At 42.6% G+C, this 18,077-nt stretch overlaps 1 protein-coding gene across 7 annotated transcripts in view; it reads left to right on the forward strand.

Moving 5' to 3' along the window:
• The window catches only part of LOC104010122 (polycomb group RING finger protein 3), a 114,130-nt gene that overhangs the window by 68,047 nt on the left and 28,006 nt on the right, over nucleotides 1-18,077 (forward strand). For all 7 annotated transcript variants that reach the window (XM_087770891.1, XM_087770890.1, XM_087770895.1 and 4 more), the window contains 5 exons: nucleotides 2,479-2,596; nucleotides 11,629-11,725; nucleotides 14,954-15,009; nucleotides 16,022-16,132; nucleotides 16,911-16,999. In XM_087770891.1, the coding sequence (XP_087627017.1) occupies nucleotides 2,479-2,596; nucleotides 11,629-11,725; nucleotides 14,954-15,009; nucleotides 16,022-16,132; nucleotides 16,911-16,999 (471 nt within the window). The remainder of the gene's footprint in view (nucleotides 1-2,478; nucleotides 2,597-11,628; nucleotides 11,726-14,953; nucleotides 15,010-16,021; nucleotides 16,133-16,910; nucleotides 17,000-18,077) is intronic.

Below are 18,077 nucleotides of genomic sequence, written 5' to 3' on the forward strand. Positions count from 1 at the left end.
TTATTTTTGTATTGGGTTTGCACAGCGAGGTTTTGGTAGCGGGGGGGGGCTACAGGGGTGGCTTCTGTGAGAAAATGCTGGAAGCTGCCCCTATGTCCGATGGAGCCAATGCCAGCCAGCTCCAAGACGGACCCGCTGCTGGCCAAGGCTGAGCCAATCAGCAATGGTGGTAGCACCTCTGCGATAACATATTTAAGAAAGGGGGGGGGAAATGCACAACTCCAGCCAGAGAGAGGAGTGAGAATATGTGAGAGGAACAACTATGCAGACACCAAGGTCAGTGAAGAAGGAGGGGGAGGAGGTGTTCCAGGCACCAGAGCAGAGATTCCCCTGCAGCCCCTGCAGAAGACCATGGTGAGGCAGGCTGTCCCCCTGCAGCCCATGGAGGTTAACGGTGGAGCAGATATCCACCTGCAGCCTGTGGAGGACCCCACGCTGGAGCAGGTGATATGCCCAAAGGAGGCTCTGACCCTGTGGGAAGCCCATGCTGGAGCAGGCTCCTGGCAGGACCTGTGGACCCATGAGAGAGGAGCCCATGCTGGAGCAGGTTTGCTGGCAGGACTTGTGATCCCGTGGGGGACCCACGCTGGAGCAGTCTGTTCCTGAAGGACTGCGCCCCGTGGAAGGGGCCCACACTGGAGCAGTTTGTGAAGACCTGTAGCCCGTGGGAAGGACCCACATTGGAGAAGTTCATGGAGAACTGTCTCCCGTGGGAGGGACCACATGCTGGAGCAGGGGAAGAGTGTGAGGAGGAAGGAGTGGCAGAAACAACGTGTGATTAACTGACCGCAATCCCCATTCCCCGTCCCCCTGCGCTGCTCGGGGGGAGGAGGCAGAGAAATTGGGAGTAAAGTTAAGCCCTGGAAGAAGGGAGGGGTAGGGAGAAGGTGTGTTAAGATTTGATTTTATTTCTCATTATCCTACTCTGATTTGATTGGTAATAATTTAAACTAATTTCCCGAAGTCGAGTCTGTTTTGCCCGTGACGGTAATTGGTGAGTGATCTCTCCATGTCCTCATCTCGACCCATGAGCCTTTTGTTATGTTTTCTCTCCCCTGTCCAGCTGAGGAGGGGGAGTGATAGAGTGGCTTTGGTGGGCACCTGGCATCCAGCCAGGGTCAACCCACCACAATTTTAAACAAAAGGAATGAAAAATGTTGTATATATTCTGAGGATAAACAGGACATAAATCTAAGTATTCAGTTGCAATTAGGGGGAGGGAAAGTTTAGGAAACTTGAATCTTAATCCTTGGCTGTATATTTATGAGAATTATATGTTTGAGAGGTAAAGGTTACTTAGTTTCCTAGCACAGTCTGAAGTGACTTTTTAATTTTTTTTAAATTTTTGTTACTCTTCTTTTTGAGATTCCATAGGCAGAAAGATAATATGTATTTAAAAGATACCAGTATATTTGTTATTTAAAGCATGCATTTTGTAGTCTGATTCTGTTTACTCTAGAGGTGATGGGCAATGTTGCAAAAAAAAAAAAAAAGCGCTATTTAATTTTTAAATTCTGAATGCCTTTCTTTTAATGGTGGTTGTAGCATCCTTTAATTTGAAAGTGGGGTGGGAAAACTCTGTATTTCACATTTCTTAGTACAACAGGGTGTAGCTCTACTGATGGGACAAGAAGTTTAGTTTGTAATGTTTTCTTTATTAATTTGATTTTTAATGTTTAAGAAACCTGGTTTATTTTACTTTTCAGCTCCCTTTTTCAGATACGGATTCAAAATCATGCTCTAACCGTAAGGAGATGTGAGGCTGACACTTAGTGTGGTTAACCCAAATTTGTCAAATCAGACCTATTCCTTTTGATTTTGCACTTTGCCAATTACAGGAGGATCATCTCTCTTCACTTTCAGATGTCTTAATTACTAGCTTGACTGAAATTACTTAGATGAGTAAAATAGGATTTGGTCTTAAACCTGCATCCCTTGATGTATTGGATATAAGTGGCAAGGGGGTGGGCTGCAGGGGTGTGGCCTCTGTGGGAAGAGGTCAGGGACTGCCCTGTGGTGGACATAGCTGGCTTGGCAATGGACCCACCACAGGCCAAAGCTGAGCCCATCAGCAAAGTTTGTGGCACCTCTGTGAAAACATATTTAAGAAAGGGCAGAAAACACTGGACAGAGAGAGGAGGAGGGAACAAAAAGAGTGAGAAATAACAGAGGCAACACCAAGGTCAGAGAAAGGAGGAGGTGCTCCATGATGCTGGAGCAGATATTCCCTGCAGCCACTCTGAAACCCTGACATGTAAAATAGTGTAGATTTCAATTATTTCACCATTCATTTTTATCATCTTTTAAAAGTGTAGTACTCATTCAAAATATATGCATAAGTATACAAGAGCCTGAAGCTATCTACATAAGCATATCTTTAAGGTGAATTATAGTTACTCATTTATTCCAAAACTACTTTTACATCATCAGTACATCTGAGTTGCTATGTAATGTGTGGGTGATTTTTTTTTTTTACAGATACCAAAGATGATGACTAGAAAGATTAAGCTTTGGGACATTAATGCCCATATAACCTGTCATTTATGCAATGGATACCTGATTGATGCCACCACTGTAACAGAATGCTTACATACTTGTAAGTAGGAATATAATGCTGTGAGTAAGCTAAAATCGGTTTTTTACTTGATGTGCTAGATGTTTTAACAGTTTTAGTTGAAGTTTAAAGTTTTACTGTGTATCAGCCAGAATAATGCAAGCTTTGCTATGCACTTATATTTTTTCAGCAAAAATATATTGTTTTGTGAGACAAATAAGGAAAACAAACTTGAAACCATATATAGTAAATAGTAATGTATATGTTTAGGAATGTAGCTTTTCTGCTGAATATTAGAAGAAATGTGGCATGCTTTACAGGGATGATATGATGTTTCAGATTTGCCAGAGATATTTTTTTCCACTACATTTGATTTCTAGATGCTGTTCTTCAGCTTTAATGTATTTGCTTTTCTTGTTTTTCTTCCCATTCCTTTTTTTTACCTCATTCTTGAGTCCCTTCTCCGTGTGCTCCAAATCTCAAGTTCCTTGGTGTTCTGTTTGGAGTAAAGCATTTAGAACCCTAATCCAGGCTTTTACTTTGTTTTGTCCCAAATTCTGTAATGCTGCCGTTAACTATTAAAATTGGTCTTGCTAGAGGGTCACTTTTTCATTGTTCTAAAATGTATTTATTTATTTATTTATTTGCAACCCTGAAACATGCACTGCAAGCAGGTGTGCTCAGTTCACATAGGCCATGCCATTTCTCAGGAATGCATTTTTAGAGCAAACCTATGGGGTGTCTTGTGGAATGTCCCTTATTATAAATTTATGTTTTCAGAAAGTTTGGTTGCTTTTGGTTTAATCCTTAGACTTATGGTAATAATTCTGAGGGGAGACATAGCCTCATATTATGGGTGGAAGGGTGGGGAGCAACTTTTTAAAGAACAGCTATAGGGAAAGTGAGTTTTCCCAATTTGTTTCTTCATTTGTACCTTTTTAGTTTGTCTGTGACAAACTGAGCTGACCTGTGCTGAGTTTAGTTTAGGAGGGGTTGGTATCTCCTTATTCAAAACTGGAGGATCTGCTGATGACAAGTGAGAAGTTGGTGGTTTTAGAAGATGGGTTTGGTTCTTTTGTTTATTTGGTTCAAACAGGTTATGGCCTCACCCTTGCAACTGGATCTGCTAGTATATACCACTGGAGCAGACTGTAATACAAGATCTGGGCTTAGTGAGCAAAACTACTAGGATTGGTCCAATAATAACCTCTACCAGCAACAGTAATTTAATCTTAAATATGTAAATACAATATATAGGCAAAGCAAATGTAATGACTTTTTTGGCTTTAACTGGTGTTTATTCAAACATACCATCATGTCTGAGAGGTAGATGGCACTACAGCTACAGTTCTCTTGCTTTATACCGTAAGGGCTGTTGTAAGGCTGCCTAAGATTAAAGGAATCACTGTTTAAGGAAATGTTTAACCTTTTTAAATAATAATAAAAAACATATAATTTTGGTAACGAGCTTTTTTAATTTCTGAAGTTTAAGCTGGAGTTCATTTAGAACTTCAGGTCAGGAAAACACTTAATACTGTAATGTATTATTATTAGTGAAAAAACAGTAGTACTGGTTAAAATGAGGGAATTGTTTTTCTTTGAATCAAATATATGGTTGTGTATAGGCTTGGAAACAGTTCCAAAAGCATGCTGCTCTGCAGTATTCATTTTAACAGTTTTTACCTGTATACTACAGACATTTCCTCATTTAATATTCTGATTGAAGTCTAATTGTAGTGTATTTTGTGAAAGTGAAAAGTTAAACTGCGTTTGAATAAAATGATTCAAAGCAACTGACTTGAGGAAAAAGAAATGACTTTTGATGAAGATTTATTATCATAACACATTTTTCTTCTACATGCATCGATGATAAACAGCAAAATGGCTAGGTATCTTAATGGCATGCAGTGTCCGTAACATCCTTTGTGAAAGCCGAAAAGTACAAGTAAATATGCTACTAATCTATTTGAAATGCTGTTCTAGTAACTTTGGGAATGGGGCTGTGCTCCAAATTTGAGCACGTTTTGTTAGGAAGATTCCAACTAGATATAATTTTCTTACTATAGCTACAATGCATCACTTCTCTGAATTGAGAACAGTCATGAAAAATGTCCATTAAAAATGTTCTCTTCTCCAGGCTGAACAACCCCCAACTCTCTCAGCCTTTCCTCATAGGAGAGGTGTTCCAGCCCTCTGACCATTTTTGTGGCCCTCCTCTGGACCCACTCTAACAGGTCCATGTCTTTCCTGTGCTGAGGACTCCAGAGTTGGACACAGAACTCCAGCTGAGGTCTCATGAGAGCGGAGTAGAGGGACCTCCCTCGCCCTGCTGGCCACACTTCTTTTGATGCAGCCCAGGATACGATTAGCTTTCTGGGTGCAAGCATGCATTGCTGGCTTATGTCAAGTTTTTCATCCACCAGTATATCCCCAAGTCTTTCTCCTCAGGGCTGCTCTCAATCCCTTCATCCCCCAGTCTGTATTGATACTGGGAATTGCCCTGACCCAGGTGCATGAATTTACACTTGGCCTTGTTGAACTTCATGAGGTTCACATGGGCCCACTCCTCAAGCCTCTCAAGGTCCCTCTGGATGGCAGCCCTTCCCTCTAGTGAATCAACTGCACCACTCAGCTTGGCGTCATCTGCAAACTTGATGAGGGTGCACTCAGTCCCACTGTCTATGTCGTTGATGAAGATATTAAATAGTATTGGTCCCAGTACGGACCCTTGAGGGACACCACTCATGACTGGTTTCCACTTGGACGCTGAGCTGTTGACTGTAACTCTTTGGACGCGGCCATCCAGCCAGTTCCTTATCCACCTAACAGTCCGTCCATCCATCAAACCCATATCTCTCCAATTTCGACGCAAGAATGTTGTGGGGGACCATATCAAAGGCCTTACAGAAGTCCAGATAGATGACGTCCATAGCTCTTCCCTTGTCCACTGATGCAGTCACTCCATCGTAGAAGACCACCAGATTAGTCAGGCTCTTTTTCCAGTCACTTTTTCCAGTCACTGGGGACTTCACCTGACTGCCATGACTTCTCAAATATCACGGAGAGTGCCTTGGCAACTACATCAGCAAGTTCCCTCAGGACTCTGGGATGCATCTCGTCAGGTCCCATAGACTTATGTATGTTCAGGTTCCTCAGGTGGTCTCGAACCTGATCTTCTCCTATGAAGGGAGGAACTTCATTCCCCTAGTCCCTGCCTTGAGGTTCAGGGGCTCGAGAGATGTGGGAAGAGAGATTACCATTGAAAACTGAGGCAAAAAAGTTGTTGATTACCTCAGCCTTCTCCATGTTGGTTGTCACCAGTTTTCCTGTCTTATTTATTGGCGGGAGTACATTTTCTTTAATCTTCCTTTTCTGGCCAATGTACCTGTAGAAGACCTTTTTATTATTCTTCACATCCCTTGCCAAAATCAGATCCAACTGTGCCTTAGCTTTCATGGTCCCACGCCTATGCATCCGGGCAGCGTCCCTATATTCTTCCCAGGATGCATGTCCCTGGTTCCGCTGCCTACGCATTTCCCTCTTGTGTTTTAGTTTGACCAGGCGGTCCTTACTCAGCCATGCCGGTCTCCTGCCTTCCTTGCTTGATTTCTTACACGTGGGAATTGATAGTTCTTGTGCTCTAAGAAAAATGTCCTTGAAGACCTGTCAGCTCTGTTCAGCTCCTTTGTCCCTGAGGGCAGTTTCCCAGGAGGTCCCATCCACTAGTTTCTTAAACAACTGAAAGCTTGCTCTCCTAAAATTAAGGGTCCTAAGTCTGTTCTTCACTTGGCCCATAGCTCTCAAGATTGTGAATCCCACCAGGGCATGATCACTGCAGCCCAGGCTGCCACCAATCATCTTGACCTCTCTAATTAATTCATCTGTGTTGGTGAGCAAGAGGTCCAGTAACCCTTCTCCTCTGGCTGGGCTGTCTATCAGCTGGATTAAGAGATTATCCTCGACACACTCCAAGAGTCTCCTGGACCGCTTACAGCTTGCTGTGCTGGTTTTCCAGCAGATGTCAGGGTGATTGAAGTCCCCCAGCAGGATCAGAGCCTGTGATTGTGATGCTTCGTGTAGTTGAAGTAAGAATGCTTCGTCAACAAGCCCCCCTTGGTTGGGCAGCCTGTAGTAAACACCAGCCATGAGGTTTCCTTTGTTGGGTTGGCCCCTAATTTTTACCCATAAGCTCTCAACCTGTTCGTTGCTGGTTTTCAAAGACAGCTCTGTGCAGTCAGTCCATTCTTTTACATAGAGGTCAACCCCCCGCTCCTCCTTCCTTGCCTGTCCCTTCTGCACAGTTTATAGCCATCGATTGCAGCGCTCCAGTCGTGCGATTTGTCCCACCACGTTTCAGCAATAGCGATTAGATCATAGCTTTCTAGCTGCACAGTGGCTTCCAGCTCCTCCTCTTTGTTACCCCTGCTGTGTGCATTGGTATAGAGGCACTTCAGCTGGGCTATCCACCCTGTCACCTTTTAGAGGAACATGCCCTAATACCTTTGAGGCATTTCACAGGTGTTTCCCTGTTGGTTCCTAATACATTAGCAGCCCCTGGCTCTTCTCTATTGCTCAGAACTCCATCCCCTTCCCCCACACTAAATCTAGTTTAAAGCCCTCCTTGTAAGTCTGGCCAGCTTGTTGGTGAAGGCCCTCTTGCACCACTTGGTCAGGTGAATCCCATCAGCTCCCAACAGACCCAGCTTCTCAAAGGCAGATCCATGATCACAGAAGCCAAAACCTTGAGTATGGCACCAGCCACGCAGCCAGGCATTCACCTGTTCAATTAATCTTCTCCTTCCTGAACCCCTTCCTCTGACTGGGAGGATAGAGGAGAACACCACTTGTGCTCCAGATCCTTTTAACATTGCTCCGAGGGACATATAGTCTCTTTTGATGGTTCTAAGTTGCCTCGTCGCAGTATCACTGGACCCTATGTGGAATAGTAGGAGTGGATGATAATCCGTAGGGTTCACCAGGCTCAGCAGCCTCTCAGTGATGTCACAAATGCGAGCTCCTGGTAGGCAGCAAACTTCTCTAGAGAAATTGTCTGGATGGCTAATGGGTGCTTCCATGCCTCTCAGTAAGGAGTCTCCGTTTACTAATACTTTATGTGCTTTTCTGGTGGCACTGGTTCTAATGCAGGTGGATGGTTGGATCAACGGTCGGCTTTTCCTGGATCTTGTCCATTACTCATGTGCTCTTCATTCTCCAACCCCAGAGCATCGTCTCTGTTACGTAGGGGCACTTTAGGGGAAGGGGGAAGGTGGTTCTGCCCCGAGCAGAGACAAGAGTCCAGTCTCCTTCATATCATGAGTTACTTGTGTCAGTCAGCTTGAGGTTGAATTCAGGCTTACCTTCCCCTTGCGCAGCCTTAAGGCTGGGCTGTCGCTCAGCCTGGGACAGCACACAGTACCATGTATCAATCTCCCGCTCAGATTCCTGGATCCTGCGCTGCCTGTTGAGCTCCTCTTGTAACATAGCTACTTGTTTGAGGAGTTCTAGCTGGGCACACTTACAGCTATGACATCCACCGCTGCCTTCAGGTGCTAGGGGGACTTCCAAGCACTGCAGCTCCATGCAACCTGAGGTCTGGACAGCTATTTCAGTCCTTGGGAGGTCTGTTTGGGTGGAGACGTTAGCATAGGTAAGCTATAGTGCTTCTGTTTGGGTTTCAGCCTTTGCCTTGCAGTTGCGGCGGGTGGACACAGGATACACTCCTACAAACAGGAGGAGCTGGGAGCCATTGTGCAGCACGAAAACTATGACATAGTTGCCATCACGGAAACATGGTGGGATGACTCGCACCACTGGAGTGCTGCAATGGATGGCTATGAACTCTTCAGAAGGGATAGGCAAGGAAGGAGAGGCGGTGGGGTAGCCCTTTATGTTAGGGAGTGTTTTGACTGTCTAGAGCTTGATGATGGTGATGGAACGGTCGAGTGTTTTTATGGGTAACAATCAGGGGGAAGGCCAACAAGGCAGATATCATGGTGGGAGTCTGTTATAGACCACCCAACCAGGACGAAGAGGCAGATGAAGTATTCTATAAGCAGCTGGGAGAAGTCTCAGGATCGCTAGCCCTTGTTCTCGTGGGGGACTTCAACTTGCCAGATGTCTGCTGGAAATACAATACAGCGGAAACAGACTACGAGGTTCCTGGAGTGTGTGGAAGATGATAACTTCCTGACACAGCTGGTGAGGGAGCCAACTTGGGAAGGCGCCCTGCTGAACCTGTTGTTTGTGAACAGAGAAGGCCTGGTGGGTGATGTGGTGGTCGGAGGCTGTCTTGGGCACAGCGACCGTGACATGATAGAGTTTTCGATTCTTGGAGAAGTAAGGAGGGGGGTCAGCAGAGCTGCTACCTTGGATTTTCGGAGGGCAGACTTTGGCCTGTTTAGGAGCCTGGCTGAGGGAGTCCCTTGGGAGGCAGCCCTGAAGGGAAAAGGAGTCCAGGAAGGCTGGACATTCTTCAAGAAGGAAATCTTAAAGGCACAGGAGCAGGATGTCCCTATGTGCAGAAAGAAAAGCAGGCGGGGGAGAAGACTGGCCTGGCTGAACAGAGAGCTTTGGATGGAACTCAGGAAATAAAAGGGGAGTTTATGACCTTTGGAAGGAGGGGCAGGCAACTCAGGAGGACTACAAGGATGTCGTGAGGTTATGCAGGGAGAAAGTTAGAAGGGCCAAAGCCCAACTAGAACTAAATCTGGCTACCGCTGTAAAAGACAATAAAAAATGTTTCTACAAATACATTAGCAACAAAAGGAGGGCTAAGGAGAATCTCCATCCATTATTGGATGTGGGGGGAAACATAGTGACAAAGGATGAGGAAAAGGCTGAGGTACTTAATGCCTTCTTTGCCTCAGTCTTTAATAGTCAGACCAGTTGTTCTTGGGGTACCCAGTGCCCTGAGCTGGAAGACAGAGATGGGAAGCAGAATGAAGCCCCCATAATCCAAGGGTAAATGATTAGCGACCTGCTACGCTACTTAGACGTGGCATAAGTCTATGGGGCCAGATCAGATCCACCCAAGGGTGCTGAGGGAGCTGGTGGAAGCACTCACCAAGCCACTTTCCATCATCTGTCATCAGTCCTGGCTAACCAGGGAGGTCCCAGTTGACTAGAGGTTAGCAAATGTGATGTCCGTCTACAAGGAGGATCCGGGGAACTTAGAGGCCTGTCAGCCTGACCTTGGTGCCAGGGAAGGTTATAGAGCAGATCATCCTGAGTGCCATCACGTGGCATGTAAGGGACAACCAGATGATCAGGCCCAGTCAGCATGGGTTTATGAAAGGCAGGTCCTGCTTCACTAACCTGATCTCCTTCTATGACAAGGTGACCTGCTTAGTGGATGAGGGAAAGGCTGTGGATGTTGTCTACCTGGACTTTAGTAAGGCCTTTGACACTGTTTCCCACAGCATTCTCCTGGAGAAGCTGGCTGCTCATGGCATGGATGGGTGTATTCTTTACTGGGTAAAAACCTGGCTGGATGGCCGGGCCCAAAGAGGTGTGGTAAATGGAGTTAAATCCAGTTGGTGGCTGGTCACAAGTGTTGTTCCCCAGGGCTCAGTATTGGGGCCAATCCTGTTTAATATCTTTATCAGTGATCTGGACGAAGGGATTGAGTACACCCTCAGGAAGTTTGCAGATGACACCAAGTTGGGCAGGAGCATTGATCTGCCTGAAGGTAGGAAGGCTGTGCAGAGGGATCTGGACAGGCTGGATCGATGGACCAAGGCCAACTGTATGAGATTCAACAAGGCTAAGTGCCGGGTCCTGCACTTGGGTCACAACAACCCCAGGCAATGCTACAGGCTTGGGGAAGAGTGGCTACAGAGCTGCCTGGCAGAAAAGGACCTAGGGGTGCTGGTTGACAGCTGGCTGAATACGAGCCAGCAGTGTGCCCAGGTGACCAAGAGGGCCAATGGCATCCTGTCTTGTATCAGGAATAGCGTGGCCAGCAGGACCAGGGAGGTGATAGTGCCCCTGTATTTGGCACTGGTGAGGCCGCACCTTGAGTACTGTGTTCGCTTTTGGGCCCCTCACTACAAGAAGGACATTGAGGTGCTGGAGCATGTCCAAAGAAGGGCAATGAAGTTGGTGAAGGGTCTAGAGCACAAGTCTTGTGAGGAGCGTCTGAGGGAGCTGGGGTTGTTTAGCCTGGAGAAGAGGAGGCTCAGGGGAGACCTTATTGCTCTCTACAACTACCTGAAAGGAGGTTGTAGTGAGGTGGGGGTCGGTCTCTTCTCCCAAGTAACAAGCGATAGGACGAGAGGAAATGGGCTCAAGTTGCACCAGAGGAGGTTTAGATTGGATATTAGGAAAAACTTCTTCACCGAAAGGGTAGTCAGGCACTGGAACAGGCTGCCCAGGGAGGTGGTTGAGTCCCCATCCCTGGAGGTATTTAAAAGACATGTGGATGTGGTGCTTAGGGACATGGTTTAGTGGTGGACTTGGCAGTGTTAGGTTAATTGTTGGACTTGATGATCTTAAATGTCTTTTCCAACCTAAAGTATTCTTTTAATATATGATTCTATGACACCATTTTCTTTTGGCAGGTTACAGTCTCCTTATAGTTCTCAGGAAAAAAATGGCCCACTTTCTTACTTATAGAATGGTAATTCTTTTGAAAGATGTCATCCTTCTAATTCCCTGGAGACCTCAAACTGCTGGGTAGGCTTGCACAGCCACCAATTAGTTGGGGTGACCGTCAGGGCTGCAGCCTAAGCCTGCAGGTGAGCAGAGCAGGCAGCAGCTCAACAGCTGACAGAGTGTGCTGCCCTTTTCGTGCAAACTGCTGACACCACTCCCAACCGACGTCACAGTGTTGGCCTTTAGCGCTACCTAGCGGCCGGTTATATGCGGCTTCCCGGGTTTGAACTGGACATTGGGACCGCCAGCACTGCCCAACTCTTGCCCGACCCTCTCGCAAGACCTGTCGCCTGCCGGCCGGGCTCTCCACAGCCACAGCCCAAGGGTGTCAGAAACCCACTCATACCCCTGTCAACCTCACAGGTGTCCTCAAACTACATCTTGTTTTATTTCTTTTTAATGATTAATGTTCTTGTTATTAGTCTGTAGAAGCTGCTTGGTGAAGTATTTGGAGGAAAACAACACCTGTCCAACATGTCGGATTGTTATACACCAGAGCCATCCATTACAGTATATTGGGTAAGTGTGCAGTATGAAAGGAAAAGCACAACTAGTTACTCTCTGGGCTGTACGAACATCTCATATACAGCACAATTTCTCTCTACATTTTTTATTTGCTTATCAATATTTTAAATATATATAAAGAAGCTTGATTAGAAGATAGAAGATTTATATAAAAGAGGTAAGGTATTGAATTCTGCTGTGAATTTGCAATTCTTTTGAAGCAAATCCTTTTCTCTTGAATCAGACAAGCACAATAGACTTTATTGTTTAATTCCTGAGTGAAGTTTAATGAGCTTTAGTCATTTCCTGTTTTGTATGCTTGGATCATAAAGGTTGCACATATGGAACGCCTACATGAATTACACTTGTATTAAATCTTCAGAACAATGACTGGCAGTTGGACAGTGGTTTTCAGTGACTGAGAGGGTGTGTTCAAAGACTTTGCAAATACACAGCATTATTGGTGATTTAGTCTTTCAAAGAACTGTTTAGTTCATAGGTGCAGATGAGAAAGTTGGTAGCAGAAAAGTTATAGTGGCTTCAACATCTTGAATGGAACAGCCTCTGAAATATTTGTGCCTACTTCTTTCCATTCCCATACAGGGCTCCCTTACTGTGTGACCTAAAATGAACGGGGTGTTGTACCATAATTTCCTTCTTTTTCAGTGTATTTTCTGTTTATTTGTACATTACCTTTCTTTTTCTTCAACAGTTTCCTCTCATTTTAAACATTTCAAAGGTATCAGTCAAATGTTTATACCACCTGACTTGGCCGGATGTCCTGGTTTCTGCTGGAATAGAGTTAATTTTCTTCCTAGTAGCTGACATAGTGTTTTGTTTTGGATTTAGGATGAAAAGAATGTTGATAACACAGTGATGTTTTAGTTGTTGCTGAGCAGTGCTTACATTAGTCAAGGACTTTTCAGCTTCCCATGCTCTGCCAGGTGCACAAGAAGCTGGGAGGGGGCACAGCCAGGACAGCTGACCCAGGCTGGCCAAAGGGCTATTCCATACCATATGATGTCATGCCCAGTATATAAACTGGAGGGAGTTGGCTGGGGGGCAGCGATCGCTGCTCGGGGACGGGCTGGGCATCATTCAGTGGGTGGTAAGCAATTGCATTGTGCATCACTTGCTTTGTATATTATTATTATTACTACTACTACTACTATTATTTTACTTTATTTTACTTCAATTATTAAACTCTTCTTATCTCAACCCACGAGTTTTTCTCCCTTTCACCCTTCCGATTCTCTCCCCCATTCCACTGGGGAGAGGGGAGTGAGTGAGCAGCTGTGTGGTGCTTAGTTGGTGGCTGGGGTTAAACCATGACACCAGATCTGCACTAGAGATTTGTACCATAACAACTTTCATTGATAGAAATGTATTGAGACAGTGTGTTAGTATTACAGATAGCTGCTGTATTTTGTGTAGACTCTTGTCTACCTCCATGCAAAGTTTCTTTTCATTTGTGGCACTGCTTCAAATGTGCATGTCTCAGTTCTAGTGCAGCTTTTGAAGAAGTGGCTATAGATAATGAATTTGATTGTTTCTCCACTTTCACTGAGAATTGTGCATGTCCTATAAAAACTTTCTGAATTGCTCAAAACTGAGTCCCCTTCAGGAGTCAGAAATAAGATAGGTTTTTCTTATACTTTCCGAGAATGATGTAGAGATTGTATTAGAGTGTATTTTGAAATATGACAAAACAGTAATGATAAATCCATGCCAGTAGGCAAGAAGAAACAAACGGCACTTAAGACAATATGGTTGTCCTCTGTAAAGCTACAGGAATACATCTGTGTATTGGTTCAGAAGCCTGTTTTCAATGCTAAGAGAGGCCTGGGAGCATAGCCTCAAATTGAGTAGTTAGAAGTGGATTTGACAGTTGTTTGTGGACACTGAATGCACAGTATTATGTCTTTTTAAAAATTGATCCCCTTCTTCAGTCTAGGTTCTTTGCTCTACTGCTTGGAAAAATGAAGATGCCCTCCTAGAGAAGTATTTTCCTGAGCTAGTTACAAAATACTGCCCCATAAAGATCGAAACAGATAGCCTTTGTCCAACCTGCTTTTGGAAGTCTGTGGTTTCTTCAATAGAGAATTAATAGGGAGGAACTTTGCATTATGCCTTAGTTACAAGAATCTGTCATCTAATTCATCCCCATCCATCTGGGGAATAGGTAAAACAAACACATCTCATATTTCATCATTAAGAATGCTGTTAAATTCTCTGTTCTCATGCTGGTGGCTAAAATCATTCATTTAGATTGAAATGTTTTTGGAGATGTTCCTGCAATCTGTAAATGACATTTAAAAATCCTAACCTGAGAGTCAAAGCTGGAATTTGGTATTGTAAACTCTTGTGGGGTTAATGCCCCAGTAGCAGCTGAGGCTGACATTTTAGCTTGTATTGGATTTTATTTATAGTTTGGAAGTCAGGGTAATGTTCTGGTCCTTTCAGGCAATGACTTGTTTTAGAGTAATCCAGGAAATGGCAGCTCGTAGTTGAACTTTGGTTGAAAACATCAGTGTTTAGAATCTTAACCAGTCCTGCTTCCCCACCATTTCCTTCCTTATGTGCTGGATCAGTCTGTCTTTTTTTGTTCCACCCTTTTTAGCTAGATGGGATTATGAGCTACGTGATGTTGCTCTTGGGTAAAATGCTGGATTATAAGAGCAAACACAAATTTTCTTTCCTTTGTTCTCTTTGTTCTTATCTTTTTTTCCCCTATAGGCTTTTTTCCTCCTGTTTTTTAAAAAGCCCAGTATGGATAACTAAACAACCTAGCAACATGAGAGATTAATTAAAAGGGATAAGGAACAGTCTAGTTTCTAGAAACAGAAAAGTGTCTAGTGTCTAGAAACAGAAAAGAAAAAAATGCTTTTGTCAAAATTTGCAAGGAATTTTGAGAGTTATGTTACTGATACACATGCAGGTATATGGCATCTCTCACAGGATGCCATCCTTCACGTCATAAAGACCATCCTTCCTAGCATTTCTGTTAAACTTTTGTCAATTTAACTTTTGTCGGTTCTTGTCTTAGCCTGAACCGTATCTGCATTCCTTTCTTGTTACTGTTATCTCATGTTTGATATTTCAGTTATCCAAGATAAATATTTTTATTTCTTACCAGACTTCAGAGGTTTGCAGAGTCAATTTAATACTGAATCTCTTTAAGAGAAATGTTTTGAATCAAGATGGCTAATTTAAACCTTCAATTTTTCTTTTTTTCCCTGCTAGTCATGATAGAACAATGCAAGATATTGTTTACAAGCTTGTGCCAGGCCTCCAAGAAGGTAAGTTTTCTGGTATGACCTATTTTTACTGAATGTTAGGTTTACACATAGTTCCTTTACATTAACGAAAGGAGGAAGTGAGGAAAATGTTCATGGGGGGATGAAAAATACTGTCTTCACTTGTTCCAGTTCTAGCACTACTTTTCCGCTATACTTCAGTGCTTTTTTTAATTTTAGACTTGTACTAGCAGTGTTACTGAAAAAAATTCAGAAATTAAAATGCTGGTGTTATTTCAGGGAAAAGTAACATTATCTAAACCTAAATAGCACTACAACTTTTTCGTGTTGGCATTCTATAATTTGCATACATTCTTCTTTAATAAACTGTGTACATATTCATGTCTTTTTTGACAGCTTTGCAGAGTTCTCAGAGGTAGAATACTGATGTAGCATAACTTTTAGTTTCAGTGAATTTTTCTTCTCCTAAGATGTACTTAAATCCTTTGCTAGCAGGTACCTTTGCATTTGTGTTCTTATAATTTACTTTGATAATGAATCTGTTGAACTAAAGGAATGCTTTATAGCAATTGTTCAGTATTATTTTTCAGTGGTGTGTTGCTACTTTTATTTAAGTAGGATATTTCAGTTCAATTAAGCTGTCAAGTGAGGACATTATCGGACATTTATAAGCAAGTTTAGGTAAACAGATTATTTTAAAATTATTTCTAGGATATTGAAAATCAGAAATATGGATAAAAATTCAAAACCGATATTTTGACAGAAATATTGAAGGGGGAAAACACAAAGTATAGTATAGTATTTAAAATTTATTTTATATGTAATAACAGAATGGTGTAATAATAGCTCTGCAAATGACTTGGTAGTATTCTGACTCTCGAGAATAAGATCTGGGGTAACTTGATTATGGCAACAAGAGTAGAGAAACAGCAAAAAGTGCAAATACCACTTCCTGCCTGACAAGCTGCTTATACAGAACAGAGGAGGGTTTTGGAATACCTTGATAAATATTGTGCTAGAACATTGCATAACTAATATTTAAAATTTTAAACAGCGGAAATGAAAAAGCAGAGGGAATTCTATCACAAACTGGGTATGGAAGTACCAGGGGACATCAAAGGGGAGACATGCTCTGCAAAGCAACATCTAGATTCACATCGCAATGGTAAATGGTCTTATGTTTATTCTGTCTTGGGATGGGGGTGCAGACTGCCATTAAGCTGTTGAAAAGATCTGTCAGAGGTAGGTGTCTAGCTAATATTTATTAGCACTCATAATTGTTGTATAATATTGTACAAGGCTTGCTTGTGCTTATATATTGGACTATATACAAGAACTCACCACTTTGAACTCACCATCTAAGTGCAGTATTGTTTTGCATCACACTTGTTTATAGAATGTGTTCTTTTAGCTGGCTGTAATGTGTTCCTGGTGAAGATCTTCAGTAGTATCTATGTGGGAACTCTATGATAAGAAAAGGTTACTTTTTATCCCAGTCCTGAATTGCATTAACTTCAGAAACTGCTGATGTTAACTGTAATTTTGTGATAGAAATAGTGTGGTGGTTATACTTAAAATGTATGTGTGTATGTTTATCCAAGGGCAAAAGAATTCTCAAATTTGTGACTGTGAGGAGAGCATATCAGTTTTACAGAATAGTGAATGAGCCCTGACAAATTTGTAGCAAGGTGTCTTGAACTGATTTTTTGGGAAGCTTTGGATTAGCGTCCACATCTCTGCTACCAAGAACAAAGCTGCTTTCCAACTTTTTTCCTGGTTAGAAGAGAAGCTGATCATGCTCTGACAAGCCTAATTACTTAAAAAAACAAACCCAAACAAAAAAAACCCCACAGTTGCTTTTATAGTCTTGACTTTGTTTCAGGATTACCTGTCATCTGATATGTCTAATTTAATTATTGTAATGCTCTGCTTTCTTCTGAAAGGTGAAACTAAACCAGATGAAAGTTCAAACAAAGAAACTTCTGAAGAAAAACAGGAAGAAGATAATGACTATCATCGAAGTGATGAACAGGTGGGCTTACTTCTGATATAGGGCATTTCTTAGTTTTATTTTGTATTTCCACTTTAAATTATTATTTTTCTTTGAAACTTTTTTCCCTCTGACAGAGACAAGATACAGTGTGCTCCCATGCTTTTGTGTAAACTTGAGCTTCATCTTTTTTATTTAGGTAGCTGTGGAGAGATTTGGTTTTGAGAATTTCATTAAGGTTTGATAGTTATAACTATTTCTGAGTTTCCTGAGTATTGACTAAACTCTGTGTTGGCTTTCATCTCAACTACATTTCAAGTCACTTGGGCCCTTTATCTGAGAGTCTACTCCCATGCCACTCCAGTGCATCAGGATTGAATATGTTTCAATAATTAGAATGAAAAGTCTTTTTTTTTTACTTAGTATTTAGTGACAAGTTTTAAACACAAAACCTGTTTGAGTATGAAACTTGCTATTGGAATACACAAGTCACTGCCTTCATGTTTCCCTGCTAACTGTGTCCAAAGTAAATTAAATTTGGATAAATTTTCCATTTATTGATAGTACAATGGTAATATTCAGATGGATTGTGCTTTGTACCAGATCATATAAGTGCACAGAATAAAACTTATCCTAAAGAGCTTAGACTAAATAAAGAAAATAGATGATTGAGAAAAGAAGAGGGAATTGAAGCACAGAGATCAAAAGGCCATTTTTTCCCATATAATCTTTTGTATTTCAAAAATTTGTTACATCATCTGCATCAGTAAATTTTAAAGTTCAAAATATTTTTTTAAAACATGCCTTAAATATTAAACTGGGTTCAGAGGTTAGATTAGAAATAGTCATTAAAAAGTGATAATGGTTTTGTCAGGGAGCAACAAGGGCAGGCTGCTGCTCCATAGGGGCAGGCAAGCCAGGAGCCAAGAGTGACATCAAGGCAGTCAGGGCACTGACCTCACTAACAAGGGGTGCAGTCCCACAATACCTGAATAAGGAGAGCATAGCAGCTCTGGTGACAGTGACCAGATTCAGTCACAGTCCAGTGATCACCAGGTAAATCTTTAGTGATGAGGCAGGTCCAAGGTTAAGCCAGAAAGTGAAATCGGCAAGTCAAAGT

This window comes from Nipponia nippon, unplaced genomic scaffold (genome assembly GCF_047370975.1).
Source record: "Nipponia nippon isolate SJK-2023a ecotype South Korea unplaced genomic scaffold, ASM4737097v1 scaffold_34, whole genome shotgun sequence".
In the NCBI taxonomy this organism is placed as follows: Eukaryota; Metazoa; Chordata; class Aves; order Pelecaniformes; family Threskiornithidae; genus Nipponia; species Nipponia nippon.